The sequence below is a fragment of the Salvelinus fontinalis genome, chromosome 17, assembly GCF_029448725.1.
Source record: "Salvelinus fontinalis isolate EN_2023a chromosome 17, ASM2944872v1, whole genome shotgun sequence".
Taxonomy (NCBI): Eukaryota; Metazoa; Chordata; class Actinopteri; order Salmoniformes; family Salmonidae; genus Salvelinus; species Salvelinus fontinalis.
Genome location: NC_074681.1, coordinates 28,989,789 through 29,011,352, shown reverse-complemented (window position 1 = coordinate 29,011,352; position 21,564 = coordinate 28,989,789). Strand labels below are relative to the sequence as shown.

The 21,564-nt window shown below is 41.4% G+C and overlaps 1 protein-coding gene across 1 annotated transcript in view; it reads right to left on the bottom strand.

Annotated features, from left to right (window-relative positions):
• LOC129814120 (pappalysin-2-like) overlaps positions 1-21,564 on the bottom strand; it is an 86,762-nt gene that overhangs the window by 54,883 nt on the left and 10,315 nt on the right. Inside the window, exons 3-8 of the mRNA XM_055866931.1 lie at positions 19,306-19,454; positions 17,007-17,300; positions 14,914-15,106; positions 14,543-14,673; positions 3,962-4,144; positions 33-330 (exon numbers count right to left, since the gene is read on the bottom strand). Of these exons, the coding sequence (XP_055722906.1) occupies positions 33-330; positions 3,962-4,144; positions 14,543-14,673; positions 14,914-15,106; positions 17,007-17,300; positions 19,306-19,454 (1,248 nt within the window). The remainder of the gene's footprint in view (positions 1-32; positions 331-3,961; positions 4,145-14,542; positions 14,674-14,913; positions 15,107-17,006; positions 17,301-19,305; positions 19,455-21,564) is intronic.

Below are 21,564 nucleotides of genomic sequence, written 5' to 3'. Positions count from 1 at the left end.
GTCAGTGTCAATCTTACTTGTGTCAATCTTACCTGTCTGTAAATGTAAGCAGAGTTTGCTGGACCAGATCGCCTGAAAACGCCGGTTGCCTGACAACTCGGTAGATCAGAGGCTGGCAACTGGAGCAGAGAGGATTGTGGGGGCCAGAAGTGAACAGGATAGCATCAATCTCCATCTTCTCATCAAAGGTGCTCAGTTTGACAGCTGCCACCCTTTTTTCGGTGTGCACGCGTAGAGTGAGGGGCATATCACAGAAGACGTGCTGTGGACCCATGTCAAGAGACTCGTCTGTGTCTGTTATTAGCTCGATGTTGGCGATCGCCTGGTTATCTGTAGAGACAACATGGTGGACAATAATCATCTGTATTATCAAGCAGTTCCAGAGTAAAATGCGTATGCTTATCCCTTTATTTATTCATAAACACCTAGAAAAAAATACTTGGTGTGACTTGACATTACCTGCTAAGATGAACAGCCAAAGAATTATGATTCAGGTAGACACAATGCGTGGCTTGTATTGTGGAGAGTTTCAATAATTGCTAAATGTATGCTGTTGTCACCCCATGTTCAAGAATGGCCTTTTTCCCTTCACTCGGATTACAACCTCCCACTTTCGGTTATTTGAAAATTAAAACATCTCCAAAATATCGCTATTTTTAAAACAAGCAATAGAAAGCTGGTTGCAATTTCAGTTTAATCCACCAGAAAATACAAAAGGAATATTAGAATAAATATTATGGTTATACTCAAATATATTAATTTCTTTAAAAAAAATAGGAATGCACGATATATCGGTGAACATATCGGAATCGGACAATATTAGCTAAAAATGCCAACATCGGTATCGGCCCGATGTCTAGTTTAATGCCAATGTGCAAAGACGATGTCAAAGCTGACGTGCATACCTATATAACGTAGGTACATGACGTAATGACGCCACGTAAAATTTGTGCTACATGTGCAACACACTAGCCCACAATGTCTGCTGTGTAGAACGAGCAGTCAACAAGTCGAGCAGTTATTTGAAAGAGTAAGAACATTTCAGCGAGACAACTCAAAGGTGAAATCCATTAACGCCAAGATAATGGAATTCATTGCCCTTGAAAATCAACCGTTCTCTGTCATGGGTGATGTTGGCTTTCGCGACTGGTCGAGCACACTACCAAGTGCGCTATTTTTCAGATGTTGCCCTACCGGAGTTACAAAGTAATAGCGTCACTGCAATTAGCTTCACGACATACTATGGAATGCCATTTAGGTCTTTGCGTGTCAAAGAAGATACACGTCAAATAACACTATTTGACAATAACACTACTTGACGGGTTAAATAAGCTTATAATTTGACACATCAAACATCAAGCATCACAGTTCTATTATAGAATGTTGTGTTTTCTGAATTTGCACATGCAAGCCAAGTGCCACCACCACTATCAGTAGCACTGTCAAAGCTGTACAAAAAAGTCTGCAAACAAGCAAACACCGGCCATGAACGATGTGTTTACAATACCGCGTTGGTAATAAAGCATTATTTGTTCGACCGCAACATCTGGGGTAGCTAGCTAGCTTTAACTTGGAACCTAGCTAGCACCAATACAACCAGCCTGAAAACAATGACCAGTAGAAATTGCAGTCATTTTCATTATTCTTAGCAATGATTAAGGAATCCGTGTGAATAAGTATTAGCTAGGTAGCCAGTTGTTGTTCGCCTATTGAAATTGAACTTCAGTTCATGAAAATAAATATCTAGCCAGCTACTTAACCCTGTTGCCCAAAGCTAACATTATAAGCAGCCAGCTAGCTTCATCTGGCTAGTGAGGCTTGACCGGACCGGGTTATGTGTTGTGAAGCTAACCACAATAAGGATGACACCCACAGTACACAACTGTGAAGAATTAACGCAAATATTAGCGTTGTAGCACTTATCGTGGGACTGTGACTGTGTCACCCCCCCAATCAGCCTATTGTATGTATTGTGTGTATTGACATTCATATTGCACTGTGCAGCTTTACCTAAGGATTGGGGATCAATTAAATGGGGTATCAGTCTACTCAATACCCAACATATTTTTTCCCAACATCCTCCTCAGAGTTATCAGACTCCAAAACATCCACGCAGTATTGTTTTTCCTCTGGAATAGTGTTCAATACACAGAGTAGGTTGACAATAGATGTGGCTCAATTCAGTTCTTTCACATGATCTAGTCAATGATGGCATAATTCTACTATTTGTATTCATTCGCATCACTGTCAAGGACATACTTTTATTTTGAAGGCCAACCAAATAGTGTTATTTGACGTGTATCTGTTTTGACATGCAAAGACCCAAACGGCGTTCCATAGAAATCCAGGTTGAGAATGAAACAACTGAACGAATGAACAACAAAACAGCAAAGCAGGTAAGTGAAAGAAATAGGTTTTGATTATGTTGTACTGGTAATGGGGATATACGTAAATGCCAACAAAATAACTTGTTGGTCAGTGTGGTGTGTGTGTGTGTGTAACCTTTATTTAACTAGGCAAGTCAGTTAAAAACAAATTATTATTTGCTGCCTAGAAGGCCAGCATCACGGAGTCGCCTCTTCACTGTTGACATTGAGACTGGTGTTTTGCGGGTACAATTTAATGAAGCTACCAGTTGAGGACTTGTGAGGCGTCTGTTTCTCAAACTAAACACTCTAATGTACTTGTCCTCTTGCACAGTTGTGCATCGGGGCCTCCCACTCTTCTTTCTATTCTGGTTAGAGACAGTTTGCGCTGTTCTGTGAAGGGAGTAGTACACAATTTCTCACATGGAATAGCCTTCATTTCTCAGAACAAGAATAGACTGAAGAGTTTCAGAAGGTTCTTAGTTTCTGTCCATTTTGAGCCTGTAATCGAACCCACAAACGCTGATGCTCCAGATACTCAACTAGTCTAAAGAAGGCTAGTTTTATTACTTCTTTAATCAGGACAATAGTTTTCAGCTGTGCTAACATAATTGCAAAAGAGTTTTCTAATGATAAATTAGGCTTTTAAAATGATAAACTTGGATTAGCTAACACAACGTGACATTGGAACACAGGAGTGATGGTTGCTGATAATGGGCCTCTGTACGCCTATGTAGATATTCCATAAAAAAATCTGCCGTTTCCAGCTACAATAGTCATTTACATTAACGTCTACACTGTATTTCTGATCAATTTGACGTTATTTTATGGACAAAAAATGTGCTCATCTTTCAAAAACAAGGACATTTCTAAGTGACCTAAACTTTTGAACGGTAGTGTATGTAGCTTGTTTTTGTCCCAGGTTCAGGAATGGCCACCGTGAATCCCACCATGAAGCATGGAGGAGGTGTGATGGTATGGGGGTGCTTTGCTGGTGAGATTGTCAGTGATTTATTTAGAATCCAAGTCACACTTAACCAGCATGGATACCACAGCATTCTGCAGCAAAATACCATCCGCTTAGTGGGATTATTATTTGTTTTTCAACAGGACAATGACCCCAAACAAAGGGCTATTTGACCAAGAAAGAGAGTGATGGTGCTGCATCAGATGACCTGGCCTCCACAATTACCCAACATCAACTGAATTGAGATGGTTTGGGATGAGTTGAACCGCAGAGTGAAGGAAAAGCAGCCAACAAGTGCTCAGCATATGTGGGAACTCCTTCAAGACTGTTGGAAAAACATTCCTCATTAAGTTGGTTGAGAGAATGCCAAGATTGTGCAAAGCTGTCATCAAGGCAAAGGGTGGCTACTTTCAACAATCTAAAATCTAAAATATATTTTGATTTGTTTAACCATTTTTGGGTTACTACATGATTCCATATGTGTTATTTCATAGGTCTGATATCTTCAATATTATTCTACAATGTAGATAATAGTAAAAATAAATAAAAACCCTTGAATGAGTAGGTGTGTTCAAAGTTTTGATATATATATGCTGTTGGAGACCACTAGAATGAACCCGGGACCCACCGGCTGAGACGTATGTGACCCACACAGTGAGGCTGTCAGGGACCACAGGGTGGAGGAAGCGCAGCATCAGGACGCAGCCCTCGGTTTCAGGGCAGGGAGACGTCACATTGGCATCATACAGGCTAAGCTCTGGACTCCAGGCCTGTAGGCTGGGCTCACATGGCTGGTATACATCTGGAGGGCCTGTAAACACACACACACATCTTGTTTTACAATATAATATAAATAAATAAATATATATATATATATATACGCATGTAGGGGTCTATATATATATATAAATATATATATATATATATATATATATATATATATATATATATATATATATATATATATAGACCCCTACATGCGTCCCCAATGGCACACTACTTTTGACCAGGGCCATTTATGGAATATTTGGGATGCAACTAAAAAAAGGACAGTTACAACCCAGTATCACAGATTATTGTGAAATAGACACAAATTGCTTATTGGAAATTTGTGAGAGGCACATGAAAAAGCAGTACACATTTTTGTATACAATGCATTTCAATTAAAGATTGAAGACAGAAACAATGGGAGGGAGGTTGGTCAGGGAGGACAGCTGGGCGTATAACGCGACCGTCTAGCAACCCAAATGTTGTGTGTTCGGATCACGTCATGGACTTCTAATTAGCAACTTTGTAACAACTTACTACTTTTTAACAAATTAGCTAGAATGCTAGCTAACCCTAACCCTAACCTTAACCCTTTAATTACTTAGCTAGCATGTTACCTAACCTTAACCCCTAGCTTACAGTAGCTAATGTTAGCCACCTAGCTAGGCTAGGTAATATTAGCCACCTAGCTAACGTTAGCCACAACAAATTGGAATTCATGTAATCTTCATGAATGTGTTATGAAAGAAGAAAATTGTGTAATACACACAAAATGTGTTGTGAAGATGCATTTTAAATGTAACCTTTATTTAACTAGGAAAGTCAGTTAAACCTCTCTGGGATCGTTCGGGATGCTAGCGTCCCACCTAGCCAACAGCCAGTGAAATTGCAGGGCGCCAAATTCAAACAACAGAAATCTCATAGTTAAAATTCCTCAAACATACAAGTATTATACACCATTTTAAAGATAAACTTCTTGTTAATCCAGCCACAGTCTCCGAATTTCAAAAAGGCTTTACAGCGAAAGCACACCATGCGATTATGTTAGGTCAGCGCCTAGCCACAGAAAACCATACAGCCATTTTCCAAAGAAGGAGAGGTGTCACAAAAGTCAGAAATAGCGTTAAAATGAATCACTAACCTTTGATGATCTTCACCGGATGGCACTCCCAGGACTCCATGTTAGACAATACATGTGTGTTAGGTTCGATAAAGTTCATCTTTATGTCCAAAAACCTAATTTGAAATTGCCGCGTTATGTTCAGAAATGCATTGTCTCAAACAAAAATGCAGAGAGCCACATCAAATTACAGAAATACTCATCATAAACATTGATGAAAGATACAAGTGTTATACATAGGATTAAAGATATACTTCTTGTTAATCCAGCCGCTGTGTCCGATTTCAAAAAGGCTTTACGGCGAAAGAACACCATGCTATTATGTTAGGTCAATGCCTAGCCACAGAAAACCATACAGCCATTTTCCAACCAAGGAGAGGTGTCACAAAAGTCAGAAATAGCGTTAAAATTAATCCCTTACCTTTGATGATCTTCATCTGATGGCACTCCCAGGTCTCCATGTTAGACAATAAATGTTTGTTTTGTTCGATAAAGTTAATCTTTATGTCCAAATACCTCCTTTTTGTTCACACGTTTAGTCCAGTAATCCAAATGCACAAAGCGCAAGCACAAAGTCCAGACGAAAAGTCAAAAAAGTTCCGCTACAGTTCGTAGAAACATGTCAAACGATGTATATAATCAATCTTTAGGATGTTTTTATCATAAATCTTCAATAATATTCAAACCGGACAATTCCGCTAGAAAAGGTCATTAGAAAGGAAAGCTCGCGCTCACAGCCGCTCGTGATAAACAACTAAAGGCTTTCAGCTGAGCCACTTACTGTGAGTGGTCTTATTCGTTCCCCTTTACAATAGAAGCCTGAAACAACTTTCTAAAGACTGTTGACATCTAGTGGAAGTCTTAGGAAGTGCAATCTGACCCCATAGACACAGGATATTGGATAGGCGATCACTTAAAAAAACTACACACCTCAGATTTCCCACTTCCTGGTTGGATTTTTCTCAGGTTTTTGCCTGCCATAAGATCTGTTATACTCACAGACATTATTTGAACAGTTTTGGAAAATTCAGAGTGTTTTCTATCCAAATCTACTAATTATATGCAATATTCTAGCTTCTGGGCCTGAGAAACAGGCAGTTTACTCTGGGCACGCTTTTCATCCAAACTTCCCAATGCTGCCCCCTATCCCAATTAAGAACAAAAAACAACTGTCCAGTGAAAATCTCACTTTTAAAAGTTCATATTCTGTTAACTCATACCCAGATAATGTTTTTGACTAGTCCTATACTCTTATTTGTGGCCAAAGCATAAATTGGAGAAAAAAACATTTTTTAAAAAACACCCCAAACTTCTATCTCAAACAGACCGTTTCAAAAATGCTTGCTATTTCCTCATAGAGGATGAAGTCATCCTCCTGAGGAGGATGAACTGGTCAATCAGCGGTCTACTCGCATGAATATTTTTAATGACTGGTATATGCCCACACCATTCTGTTGTTGGGGTATGCAGATACTATTCCAACACAGAAAAGCTGCTTTTTAACATACTTAATTACCATTGTTTGGAAGGAAAACTATTTCACTCATATTGTAATTAATTATAGGCCATATTTTATAGAAATCTGTAAACACTGGACTGTTACCGTTAACTGATGACATACAACTTACCTGCCCAACCACAGAGGTAAAATGCAGCAAGGTTATTAATTGGGTTAAAAGGTAGGCACTTTACATTCTTCTTTGTCTTTAAATGGGACATCAGCAGTTGCTACATCCATTTTTGTACATATAAATCAATTCTATGTACCCATTGATTTTTTTTGAAGAATATAACTTATAAATGCCTCATGAGCATAGTTCAACTGTCGTACCACATCAGAACCCAAAATATAACCTTTTTTACTCCAATGTTTATAAACAAAGTAAATGAAAAAAAATACTATATAGCCTAACAAAACACGGTTCAAACTATAATGCTGATATCATGGATGATCGGTCCTTGCATCCACAGCTCTAAGCATTTGAGAGTAGTTACAGTTTTTCCAGCCCCATCCATCAGCTTTTTACCAAAACAGGTAGTACACTTAATTGTTTATACTGCTGATTGACACTTTAAGTAGTGTACTATCTCTCAGTTTGTTTTATGATTTCGATTTCACTAATAAAACATTACTGTACTGTTATTAAAGAAGAGGGCTACTGGAGAGAGCTTGGGAAAGTCACACAACCTGGCTGTGGACTGGACTGGTCTTCTCCAAGCCACCCTCTAAAACACAACATACCCAGGTGCAATTTCGCACAGGAAAGAAATCCATGCCTTAACAATGTATAAAGCATGTTCATTTCCTCTGTGGTACAAATGGGAAAAGTAGCAGGTAGTATGTCTCAGCAGAGCACTGAACTAAACTGCTGGATGGTGAGAGGGACAGAGCCTGCAGCGGTAGCCCCAGCCAGCTAATGCATGAACATCCACAGCTTCCACAGCTTCTGCTATTTGCACCCAATGTGGCTCCTTCACATGTGTGGATTTTTTCAGGGTAAACATCAGCACGCCAAGTCAAACCATAAAACTAAATTGGTCAGATAAACAGAGAAAGGCCTCAACACAGGCCCAGATTAATCGTTGTATCAGATGTGGCAAACGGCTCCCACAGGAAAGCCTAGTGCTTCAAGATCTTAGTGTATCATCCTTCCTGCTTTCAGCAACTTAACAATGCCACTACTTTTCCCTTTCTCAAGATTAAATAGACTCCCCAGGTTTGGAAATGCATGCTTGGGTTTCAGTGGAGGAACACATCAAAGGGAAGATCTGTTTCTGTGAAAAGAATGAAGTATACAGTATGTTGTATGCATTTTTTATTAATTCAGTCAATGTTTAAAACTTAACTAAATCAATTTCGAGGCCTAACAATTTAGAGGCCTAACAGTTTAATTAATTTGTAAAAGGGTAACAATGGTACTGGGGTGGAACTGGGGTGACTTGTTTTCATGTAGGCTGCGATCTAATGCAAGGTACGTTGTAGCGAAGTGCACTATTTTAATGGCAATTTACGCTTGAACCAACATGTGCAGCGTTTACCATGAATAGGATCTTTGCAAACATCTTTGAAAATGCCTTTAAAAAAACTGCAAAAAAAATTGTCAGATGTATAGTGTGCTGCGCTATAACGTGATTGCATTTAATCCCGCCCTAATCAACCTTAACTTGTTTTCCTGTTAAACCTAGAATCTGCAGTTAAAACAAAAGCAAAACGGACACCCGCCTCTGTTTTTGTAAAAGGCTGATGTATGAGCCTTGAGAAATGTAACCACTCTCAAATTTAGAGTCAGAGCTATGGATGCAAGGACTGACCATTCATGTTATCAAAATTATCGTTTTACATTTACATTACATTTAAGTCATTTAGCAGACGCTCTTATCCAGAGCGACTTACAAATTGGAGCGTTCACCTTATGACATCCAGTGGAACAGCCACTTTACAAACAGTGCATCTAAATCTTTTAAGGGGGGGGGTCAGAAGGATTACTTTATCCTATCCTAATAAATGTATGTTTTAACCATGTTTTGAGGTTATAAAGTGTCTGTTTACATTTACGTTGTTTACAAACATTGGAGTATTATATTTTGGGTTCTGATGGGGTACAACAGTTGAACTAGGCTTATGAGGCATTTATAAGTTATATTCTTCAATAATCAATGGGTAAATATAATACATTTATTTATGTCCAAAAATGGATGTAGCAACTGCAGGTTTCCCCTTTAAGTTGAGGATAGAGGGCGCTATTTACACTTTGGGGGGAAATTGTGCCCAATTTAAACGGCCTCGTACTCTATTCTTGCTCGTACAATATGCATATTATTATTACTATTGGATAGAAAACACTCTCAAGTTTCTAAAACCGTTTGAATTATATCTGTGAGTAAAACAGAACTAATTTTGCAGCAAACTTCCTGTCAGAAAGTGAAAAATTTCAAATCGAGGCTCTGTTCCAGGCCCTCCCTATCATTTTGCTTGAGATTTATGACTATACATGCACTTCATACGCCTTCCACTAGATGTCAATAGGCTGTGAGAGGTGAAATGGGTTCTCAATCTCTTTCTATGGGCAAAAGAGACAGCTTGGAATGACATGACCCCAGAATTCGTTTGTTCAGGAAGCGCATATTGGCTTCTGAAAAGCAATCGTTATAGACGTCTTATATCTCCGGCTTTGATTTTATTTGATAAATGTGAAAATATCATCGTAAAGTATGTTTTTTCAATATAGTTTGATTAGATTTTTGAAATTTTTTCGGGAGTTTAAACGTGTTGCGTTCTTTGCGTTTGGTGATGAAGGAGAGCTTAGCGCCACTTGGCTAGTTTTGCTTGCTCATTCGAGAGGGAAAAATGCCATTCTAAAACCAAACAACGATTGTTCCCGACAAAGGACCCCTTGTACAACATTCTGATGGAAGCTCAACAAAAGTAGGACCCATTTATGATGTTATTTCATATATCTGTCGGAACATGTTTACTAAAAGCTTGCGCCCAGATTTTGGGCACTCTCTCGCCATAACGTAAGCTGCATGTCGTAATGAAGTTATTTTTTGAATTCTAACACGGCGATTGCATTAAGAACTAGTGTATCTATCATTTCCTATAAAACATGTATTTTTTAGTAATGTTAATGAATAGTTATTTGGTCAGAATAGGTGATTGTCAGAAAAATATCCGGACGTTCTGGGAAAAAGATGCTACTTTAGCACAATGTATAACCACTGATTTCAGCTCTAAATATGGACATTTTCGAACAAAACATAAGTGTATGTATAACCTGATGTTATAGGACTGTCATCTGATGAAGCTTAACAAGGTTAGTCAAAAATTATATATATTTTGCTGGTTTGTTACGATCGCTAACTTTTGCTGCTGGGAAATGGCTTGTGTTTCTGGCTATTGTGGTAAGCTAATATAAGGCTATATTGTGTTTTTGCTGTAAAACACTTAAGAAATCGGAAATATTGGCTGGATTCACAAGATGCTTTTCTTTCATTTGCTGTACACCATGTATTTTTCAAAAATGTTTTATGATGAGTATTTAGGTATTTCACGTTGGTGTCTGTGATTACTCTGGCTGCTTCGGTGCTATTTGTGACGGTAGCTGTGATGGTAGCTGCAATGTAAAACTGATTTATAGCTCAAATATGCAAATTTTTCAAACAAAACATAGATTTATTGTGTAACATGTTATAAGACTGTCATCTGATGAAGTTGTTTCTTGGTTAGTTTGGTTGGTTCTTGGTTAGTTTGGTTGGTTTTGTGCAGGCTACCTGTGCTGTGAAAGAAATGTCTGTGCTTTTTTGTATTTGGTGGTGAGCTAACATAAATATACGTGATGTTTTCACTGTAAAACATTTAAAAAATCAGACATGTTGACTGGATTCACAAGATGTTTATCTTTCATTTGCTGTATTGGACTTGTTAATGTGTGAAAGTTAAATATTTCTCAAAAATATTTTTTGAATTTCGCGCTCTGCCTTTTCAGTGGAATGTGGGAGTAGTTCCGCTAGCGGAACCCCGGGGCTAGACAGGTTAAGGGAAAGGAACACAGCCACCTCGCTCTCCAACCAATTTCCATTTCCATTTTAGTCATGTAGCAGACGCTTTTATCCAGAGTGACTTACAGTAATGTGTGCATACATATTCATATTTTTCATATGTATCATTGTCACGCTCGTCAACGGGACTGAGAGAGGACCAAGGCGCAGCGCGTGGAAAGTACATCCTCTTTATTTGAGAAAGAAGACGAAAAACGAAACAAACACTATACAAACTACAAAAACAACAAAACAGACGACCGTGAAGCTATAACAAACATAAGTGCTGCCACTAAACACTCTGACATAGACATAGACAATTCCCCACAAACAGCTAAAGCCTATGGTTGCCTTAAATATGGCTCCCAATCAGAGACAACAATAACCAGCTGTCTCTAATTGAGACCCAATTCAGGCAACCATAGACTTTCCTAGAACCTACACTCAACCATAGACACAGCTAGACACATACACTCAACACAAACCCATACACTACACCCAACACCCCCTATACCATATAACCACCCAAAACCGACAAAACACAAACATTCCCCATGTCACACCCTGACCCAACCAAAATAACAAAGAAAACAAAGAACACTAAGGCCAGGGCGTGACATAACCCCCCCCTTAAGGTGCGAACTCTGGGCGCACCAGCACAAAGTCTAGGGGAGGGTCTGGGTGGGCTTCCTTCCACGGCGGCGGCTCCGGCACTGGTCGTGGTCCCCACCCCACCACAGTCACTACCCGCCTCCGTAGCCTCCTCCAAATGGCCACCCTCCACCTCAACCCCACTGGATTAAGGGGCAGCACCGGACTAAGGGGCAACCCCGGACTAAGGGGCGGCACCGGACTGAGGGGCGGCACCGGACTGAGGGGCGGCACCGGACTGAGGGACGGCAGCTCCGGACTGAGGGACGGCAGCTCCGGACTGAGGGACGGCAGCTCCGGACTGAGGGACGGCAGCTCCGGACTGAGGGACGGCAGCTCCGGACTGAGGGACGGCAGCTCCGGACTGAGGGACGGCAGCTCCGGACTGAGGGACGGATCCTGGCTGGATGGCTCATGGTTGGCTGACGGATCTGGCTGCTCATGGCTGGCTGGCGGATCTGGCTGCTCATGGCTGGCTGACGGATCTGGCTGCTCATGGCTGGCTGACGGATCTGGCTGCTCATGGCTGGCTGGCGGATCTGGCTGCACATGGCTGGCTGGCGGATCTGGCTGCACATGGCTGGCTGGCGGATCTGGCAGATCCTGTCTGGTTGGCGGCTCTGGCAGATCCTGTCTGGTTGGCGGCTCTGGCAGATCCTGTCTGGTTGGCGGCTCTGGCAGATCCTGTCTGGTTGGCGGCTCTGGCAGATCCTGTCTGGTTGGCGGCTCTGGCAGATCCTGTCTGGTTGGCGGCTCTGGCAGATCCTGACTGACGAATGGCTCTAGCGGGTCCTGACTGACGAACGGCTCGGACGGCTCGGGACAGACGGGCGGCTCTAATGGCTCGGGGCAGACGGATGGCGCTGGGTAGACGGATGGCTCAGATGGCGCTGGGTAGACGGATGGCTCAGATGGCGCTGGGTAGACGGATGGCTCAGATGGCACTGGGCAGACTGATAGCTCAGATGGCGCTGGGTAGACTGATGGCTCAGATGGCGCTTGGCAGACGGGTGGCTCAGATGGCGCTTGGCAGACGGGCAGTTCAGGCACCGCTGTGCAGACGGCATATTCTGGCCGGCTGAGGCGCACTGTAGGCCTGGTGCGTGGTGCCGGAACTGGTGGTACCGGGCTGGGGACACGCATCTCAGGGCTAGTGCGGGGAGCAGCAACAGGATGCACAGGACTCTGGAGACGCACAGGAGGCTTGGTGCGTGGCGCAGGAATTGGTGGTACCGGGCTGGAGACACGCACCATAGGACGAGTACGTGGAGGATGAACAGGGCTCTGGAGACACACTGGAAGCCTGGTGCGTGGTGTAGGCACTGGTGGAACTGGACTGGGGCGGGGAGGTGGCGCCGGAAATACCGGACCGTGCAAGCGTACTGGTTCCCTTGAGCACTGAGCCTGCCCAACCTTACCTGGTTGAATACTCCCCGTCGCCCGACCAGTGCGGGGAGGTGGAATAACCCGCACCGGGCTAGGTATGCGAACCGGGGACACCATGCGTAAGGCTGGTGCCATGTATGCCGGCCGGAGGAGACGCACTGGAGACCAGACGCGTTGAGCCGGCATCATGGCACCTGGCTCAATGCCCAATCTAGCCCTACCAGTGCTGGGAGGTGGAATAACCCGCACCGGGCTATGAACACGTACAGGAGACACCGTGCGTGCGCTCTACTGCGTAACAAGGTGTTCGCCTGTACTCCCGCTCTCCACGGTTAGCCTGTGAAGTGGGCGCAGGTCTCCTACCTGCCCTCGGCCCACTACCTCTAAGCCCCCCCCCAATAATGTTTTGGGGCTGACTCACAGGCTTTCTACCGAGTCCTCGTGCTGCCTCCATTTGCCGGTATCCCTCCTCACACTGCGCCAGAGAATCCCAGGCTGGCTCCGGCACTCGCCCTGGGTCAATCGCCCACCTGTCGATCTCCTCCCACGTAGTGTAGTCCATATTAGCTCCCATTTCCATTCCTCCTTGCGCTGCTCCTGTTGCAGCTTTTCACGCTGCTTGATTCCGCATAAGTGGTGGGGAATTCTGTCACGCTCTTCAAAGGGACTGAGAGAGGACCAAGGCGCAGCGTGTGGAAAGTACATCCTCTTTATTTGAGAAAGAAGACGAAAAACGAAACAAACACTATACAAACTACAAAAACAACAAAACAGACGACCGTAAGATAAGGTAAGATGAATCTCTTCCCCCCATAAATTACACTACAGTACACAACAAAAGCCAACAGACTGTGTCTCTCCCCAGAACTGTGGATTCCACTCTCCTCTCCTGGACAATGCTGTAATTGTCTTTATCATCATTAAAGTACAGCATGGGAGAATAATCACCACCTCCTCTTTTTTTTCATAGCACAAATTCCATCTGAGGATTTCCACATATTTGGGTGGAATATTCTAAAACGCTTTATACACGTCATTTCAAAAGACTGCGCTTCTCCACACTCAAATAATCTTGATTGGAACAATAAGGAACATCTGTTACATGAAGTATAAAGATTCAAAGCACTACAGGATACACAGTTTTTATGACAGTTCAATGTTGGACGGCACCCAACATTACCAAGCACCCTGTTTATCTTATGGCCAAAACAAGAGAAGCTCTTTAGCCTGGCAACAATTATTTTATGACTTTCTTATTTTTCTTCCATACAGTCTTTATCCCTGCACGCACCTTACCACCAGGAGAATAAGGGATCCTCCTTGCAGAAAGGTAGAACTTAAACTATAAGTAACTGAATGTTTTGTGTGTGTTCAGAATGGACATAATAACACACTAAAATCAATGAGATTAAAATAAATGATTTATCAGATGATGAGTATGTGCTCACTTTACTATGTTTTTGCAGGGTCAGAGACATGTCACTGAGTGTGCAATGTAACTCGGCCTTGAGACTACTATCCTAGATTAGCTTGCTTACTAGTGGCTAATGGAATTCTCATAACATAAATATTTTATGCCATTTAGCAGACGCTTTTATCCAAACCTATTTACAGTTGTGCATGCATGCATTTTTATTATAGGTGGTCCCAGTGGGAATTGAACCCACAACCCTGACGTTGCAACTGGCATGCTATACTAACTAAGCCACACAGCCACACACACACAGGCAAAAGAGAAATACTGACCAATAGCCTCTTCAGGTGTCCAGTATCCGGAGGAGTCACAGACCCGGGGCGAGGTGGCCTCATAGGCATACTGATGGAACACACCGTCTGCCTCACAGTCCCTGCAGTTTACACTATCCACTGTAGGGGAACTGTTAAGAGAGGTGCTCAGATGTAAGTATCAGAAAATCTTTGAAAATATCATTATCATTCATGAATATCTGTGTCTGTATCCCAAATGTCACCCTATTCCCTTTATAGTGCACTACAGGCTCTCTATGGGCCCATGGTCAAAAGTAGTGCACTATATAGGGAATAGGGTGTCATTTGGGATACATATTATCTCATTACTGCTGATATGAGGAAACATTTTAGCTACACACTTATTCTACCTTTGATGAAGTGGCCCCCTTACAGGTGGCAGCCAATGAATGGAGACCGAGTCTGAGCTCTGTCGAATCACCATGGGCTTGAGAGGGATGGGGGAGGGCCTTCTGTTGTTCAGCCAGTTCTCGTAGACTAGATCCATATAACAATGCATCCGAGCCACTTGATTTGGTGTGAAATGGTTGGTGCAGTTATCATCTGAGGAGAAGAAGTGAAAGTAGAGTTAATGTTCCCAGCGGAAATCATCAAACAGCGTCAGAATTCTTGTGCTTACGTACTCCCTTAAAAATGAGTGTGCTTGTGTACTCCCTTAAAAGACCTTCTCTTGAAAAAAAAGCAGCAATGTTACTGTTTGTCCATTTCAGTGGCGACTCATCATACAATATGATTTTCTGTATTTTTGTTTTAGATTCCGTCTCTCACAGTTGAAGTGTACCTATGATAAAAAATTACAGACCTCTACATGCTTTGTAAGTAGGAAAACCTGCAAAATCGGCAGTGTATCAAATACTTGTTCTCCCCACTGTATATATATTATTGAGTTAATAAATCAGCATACTAACATGTTCTCTTTTTTGTTTTCTTGAGTAAGGCAGCTCTAAAATGCAGGTGTTTAAGCCTAGCTCAGTGCTTTCATTAAGCCTAGCTCAGTGCTTTTTTTTGCACCGTGATTGGCTCAGTGTTCTATCACTCATGGGGACACTATGTCACAGCCAAGTCTAAGGGTAGACCTAGAAAATTCTAGCCTCATGGGTCGTTGCCAGAGATATTATAGAAAGGAGAATGAATAAACGTATAACGCCCCACCCAGCACTGTCGAAAAATCGCGTTCACTTTGTCGTACTGCGTCACACGGTTGCTAATCTAATTGTCACACAATCCATTCTCAAATTCAGTGTATATGTCGAGAAACAGGCATATAATTTATTCGAAAGTACATAATGTCACGATTCCAAAGCTATACGATATTACAGATAGCAAGTTAAATATTTGTAATTTTGTAATTCTTGTTGAGGAAATTCGTGCTAATGTTGGGTTTTTGAGCTAGCGCCCAATAGACCCATTCACTCCTTGAAGGAGAGCACTCCTTGTCTCAGAATCACCTAGAATGCACCGCACGGCCCATTGACGTAACATGGGCAACATTTCCCATCTCCTCAAAAGTATATCTGCCGTTGTGAACGTCAGACTCCACTCTGTGAACCACATCGATCTGCAGGTTGAGTTTGAGATTGTAGTGAGATTGTAGACTCCTAAATTGATAGTGCAGTATGTTTAGGCGGTTTTACAGCTAAGTAGCTACTTTACATGCTGATATTGTCTTTGGTATTATTGTGTGTAGCTACATTTGCTAGGTAGCTAGCCAGCCAGCCCATAGAGAGATTATTGCATTGTGGATTTTGTAGATTTGAGCTGCAACAGATTTCCACAACGAAATATTGTTCTCACATATTAGTATTATTTAACACTATATATTAAAGGAATTTGTTTTGGGTGGATTTTTCCTTTAAGCAAGTTAATTTTTATCACTCATTTGACGTGGATGAATTAGCCATACTATGCAATCCATAGTCCAAACGAAATACACTTGGATTTAAGCTCACATATACAGTAGACCAGGGGGGATTTAGCTTTTGGTTTTAAAAAATACTGTAAAATCACCAGGAATTCAGCAAGAAATCTGTTTGTTAGGAAATCTGTTCCCAAGTATTTCCACAAATAAAAACATTGACGTGATCGTCTCTCAATGTAATCAAGGTATGAAATTATTGTTATTTTCAAATCTATTTTTTGAGTTTAGCTGTGGCCAACTTGCAGTGTACAAATTACCCCCCCCCCTCCAACAAAAAATCATCCTGTGGCTAGTTGCCTACCCCTGCTGTAGACATTTGTGGTCTTGCAGTAGGAGTATGGCACCACTGCCTAATTTTAGGAATGCGCCCCAAATGGCACCCTATTCCCTATACAGTGCACTACTTTTGACCAGGGCCCATAGTGATCTGGTCAGAAGTAGTGTTCTATGAAGGGAATAGAGTGCCATTTGGGATACAACCTAGCTGATGCTGACTGCATTGCAGAGAGGTTACAGTAGACATACCTGTGTAACTCATGTAGTTGTTGTATGGTGTGTTCTGGTAGAGCGTTATCCCACAGGTGTCATTGACATGACCAGGGTCGTGGCAGGCCTTAGACTTGGGTGTAGGGGCTGTGTCTGCACATAGGTCTCCTGTCTCCATGGAGGGAGTGGTCTCCTGACAGGGGTCATCACAGGACTCCCGCTCACTGACCCCCTTGAAGACATGGTACAGTCCAAAGATATGGCCCATCTCATGGATCATTGTGTTATTGTGTCCAATGGTGCCAAAGTATGATGGATTCATCACCATTCCACCTGTGGATAGGATGATATAGTTATTGAACAGAACTCAACAAGTGGTGAGATTGCTGAAATAGTCTGCCTTTGTTGCTTCTCAAATACTCCTAGAGCCTGTTAAATAACTTCCATCCCAGATCTACTCCATGATCACAGTGGGACATGTTTTTGGGGTGGCAAAGATGAATCAGACACAATCTCTATGTCAACTTCTTTCAATGTTTTTTTGGTGTGTTTATTGATTAGTCAAGCTTGCCATCTCAGACAAACAGTCAAACACATTTTGTCTGACAAGTACTCTTGAGTAATAGCATGTTAACATTTGGTTTTAGAACCAACTAATGTCATAAAAACCCTAAATTATGTGACATTTATAACCACTTAAAGACGAGGCAAACCTTCAGCAGTTTTAAACTCAGCATGTAAGAAACAAGTATAGTGCTATCCTGGAAATAATTTGCATAATTTCTTAGGATGGAATTTATGGAATATGGAAGCAGAGGTTATTGCCCGTTATAAACTTTAAGAACTGGAATAGAATAAAAATGCTATTTGTTTTCTAATTAAGAAACATTATTCAATTTGTGAGGACCTCTGCTGGGACCGTTGAGACAACTTCACTTTAATAGCACATTTAGCCTGTAAACATAGCCTGTAAACAATGACAGATGTATGCAGGGCTCGGCTTCAACATTCAATTCGGTGGAGAATATATTCTGGTGCAATTGGGAGTAAATTGGGAGAGGACCTGCTTGTCAGACGAAGACTCCCTGAATGTAAGGCCTGATTGGACTCACTAAAAAGGTTCTCATGGTTAGTCCTCAGAAATAAATCATCAGGTCTGATATACAAGCTTAACCGTTAGTTACAAAATAAGACTGGGAAAAGTAACTACACAATTGACACTATAAAGTTTCTCTTCTCTCTTACAGTCGTGGCACCACTGCATCTTTCCCTGTATCATTCAACCACTTACTGTCATCATATTGAAAGATGTGGCTTTGAGTGAAATACCCTCACTTCAGGGAGCTGTGGGGTTCAAAGAGGGGATGGAAACCTGCAAGACGGTGGTCCATCAGGGACATACTGTATCAGAGAAAGCCCAGCCCAAAACACTGACTGGCTTGTTGATGCAGTTCAACCCTGAGGAAGAAGAAAAGGACATCTGTGCTGGAATGCACCGAACGCTATCCCCAGGGCCCATAATGAATGTGCCAGGAGGTAAGACGCAACCCAGAGGGAGCAAAACAACAAACCTGATTGAACGGAGAATAATACTTTAAAGGGGTTTCACTCCCCGGCCAAGCACTCTTACTGAGTGATTTACAGCTCTTCAGTAGGTGGAAGAGAATACACAGAAGAGGATATAAGATATTTAAGGGTAATTTACAAGAAGCAACTTGACTGTAGCGCAGTGTTTCCTATTGGGGTAGAACAATTCCATTAGCAATACACAGACAAAATAATACCAGTCCAAACCAGTCCCACTTCAGGTAAAGTTGTGATTTATTAAATAACTAGATGTGAGGAGAAAACTCTTAGCTTTAACGAGCGATTGAAAACAGTAACAATGAAAACAGTCATATGGGCTGAAAGAGAAGTATGAATTGCAACAGGGCATTACCCTGGCTTTTCTTGTTTTTGTTTGGTTGTTGTTGGGGTTGTCTTTACAGTGGAAAGTCCTAATGATTAGGAGGCAATCTGCCAGGAAATCTATGGGTGCTGTTAGTGTTGTCTACCCAGGATTAAGGCTAATTCATCTTGTTACAGCTAATACTGAGATCAAAGAGTGGAGGGCAAGAGATGAGGAGAGTGAAGGATGGAGTGAGAGAATCTGAAGACAATGCCTACTTTCTCTTCTTCTGCATTTTACTTTGTGTAACTTTTTTGTGTACTTTCTAACCTAATAGAAGTCAATGTAATCCAGTTTGGCATGTTATAGCATGCATATCATTTTGTAGCTCAATGTCGTTTGTGTTTGATTTAGGTAAAGACAGAAGGAAGGGGTATAGCAGTAGCTTACCCTGATGATTGAGGGCCTCCTTTGCCCATGGCCAGGTTGCAGCCCCTGCTAACTCTTCACGGGCTGAGTTGTTGGCAAAGAAAACATTTAGGGTGTCTGTGCTGCTCAGGTGTAACAACTCTTTCAGTTCCTTCACACTCATATAGGCTCTGCAGAAAAGAAAATAAGTATATGTCATTAGTATACATTTGTTCTTGCATTCCCTGCTTTTAGTCTAGGCCAATTGGACAGTTTGTTCACACAATCCTACAGTAAATAGCAATGGTATATAGTTTCAAATACCCTGTGAAAATATCAGACAACACAGGTGTAGAATGAATGAACTCCCAGATACACACACACAGTCAGGTCCATAATTATTGGCAGCCATGATAAAGGTTCGCAAAAAATACTGTATGAAATAAATAAAACAAATATTAAGCTATATTGTATGCTACATTTTGGGGGGAAATGATTATGTTATACTAACACAATTGCTCGGAGAAAGATATTTTGTTTAACAAGTCATTTTAAAAAATCTAAAAAGATAAGGGTAAAAATATTGGCCCCCGCATTAACCCCAGGTTTTCAATGTGGTTCAAGTCTGGAGACTGAGATAGCCATTGCAAAATGTTGATTTTGTGGCCAATTAACAATTTCATTGTAGATTTTGATGTGCTTCGGGTTATCGTATTGCTGAAAGACCCATTTGCGGCCAAGTTTCAGCCTCCTGGCAGAAGCAACACGGTTTTTGGCAAAAATGTTTATGATGCCGTTGACCTTAACAAGGGCCCCAGGACCACTGGAAGCAAAATAGTCCCTTATTATCAAAGATCCTATGGCCTGGTCCTATGGCCCTTGTTAAAGTCAACGGAATCATGAACTTAACCAGGACAGTAACAGGACATTTTAGCCAAAAACCTGGTTGCCTCTGACAGGAGGCTGAAACTTGGCAGTCCTTAATCGCAGAGAAAGGATATCAAGGATCTGGAAAGATTCTGTATGAAGGAATAGTCTAAGATCCCTCCCAATGTGTTCTCAAATATCATAATTTGTTTTTAAAAAAGACTCAGTGTCGTTATCCTCACATGTGGAGTGTGCTGAAGTACAGGGCTGCCAATGTTTTTTTAGATTTGTTTGATACATTTTTTAACTAAATATATTAAATGTCTTTGAGCATACAAAATAGCTCAGTATTTGTATTTATTTTATAGTGTTTTTTTGCTCATCTTTATCAAGGGTGCCAATAGTTATGGACATGACTGTAGATGGGATCCCATGACATCGTAATGAAAAAGTCCTACAGTATGTTGTGGTACTCAACGGAGAAAGTAGACAGTACAATCATTTGTTTGGTAACATTCAAGTCAAGTAGTCTAGTCAGAAGAGCTCCTGATGAGAAAGTAGCTCATCTGGGAGTTAATTTCCAATTCTCTCCTTTTACATCCAATTCTACTACTTCCAAAACAACATTGTTTGAATTGGTTCGGATAGCTACATTAAACCACTACCTTGCACTTCCCCCCACTCCCAACTGTGATAAATTGCCATAGAACTGCTTTGATGTGTGAAGTGAACTTGTTTTTTTAACGCTAGATTATGTCACATGTCATTTTTCTCTTTTGCTTTTATAGCTGGAAAGCCTTTCCACCTATCACTGGCCCATTCGTTTGAAAAGGTATGAGTGTTAATGCTCTTTTGAAACCTGCCAAAGGGTCTAGCCCATTAGTTGAACCACCTACTGTTTCTTGGATGTGTTCCACCCAAGAACTGACCAAGTGTAGTTTGCCTTACATCCAGGTTTCATTAAACAAGCAAACGCTGTGTCAATCTGCTTGAGTGCTCCAATTCAGCACTAGGTCAAATGAGTTTCATAATACATATAACATATTAAATATAAAGAATGGATTGATCGTTTTTAATAATATAGTATTTGTTGTTCATTTTGAATTCTACATTATGAAGCAATATTTTGGTTGGTAGAATCCATTCAATATAGCTATGGACACAATTCAGTCAGTTGAGAACTCTATTATTCAGAGACAAACTTCTTGCAACACTGGCACTTCAAAAAATACACCTGGAAAGGGGGTATTACATTACGTAATACAGTAGGCCTACTTTCTAAAAAAGTATTATACGGCACAAATTTGATAGAATTATGTTTAAAAACTGGGACTATAGAACTGTACTCAAAGGCCATGTAACTTTTTCCAAATGTCCTTTCATTGTTGGAGAAAAAGTGATTTTTGAGAACCACCTAGTTTGCCTTGCAAACGG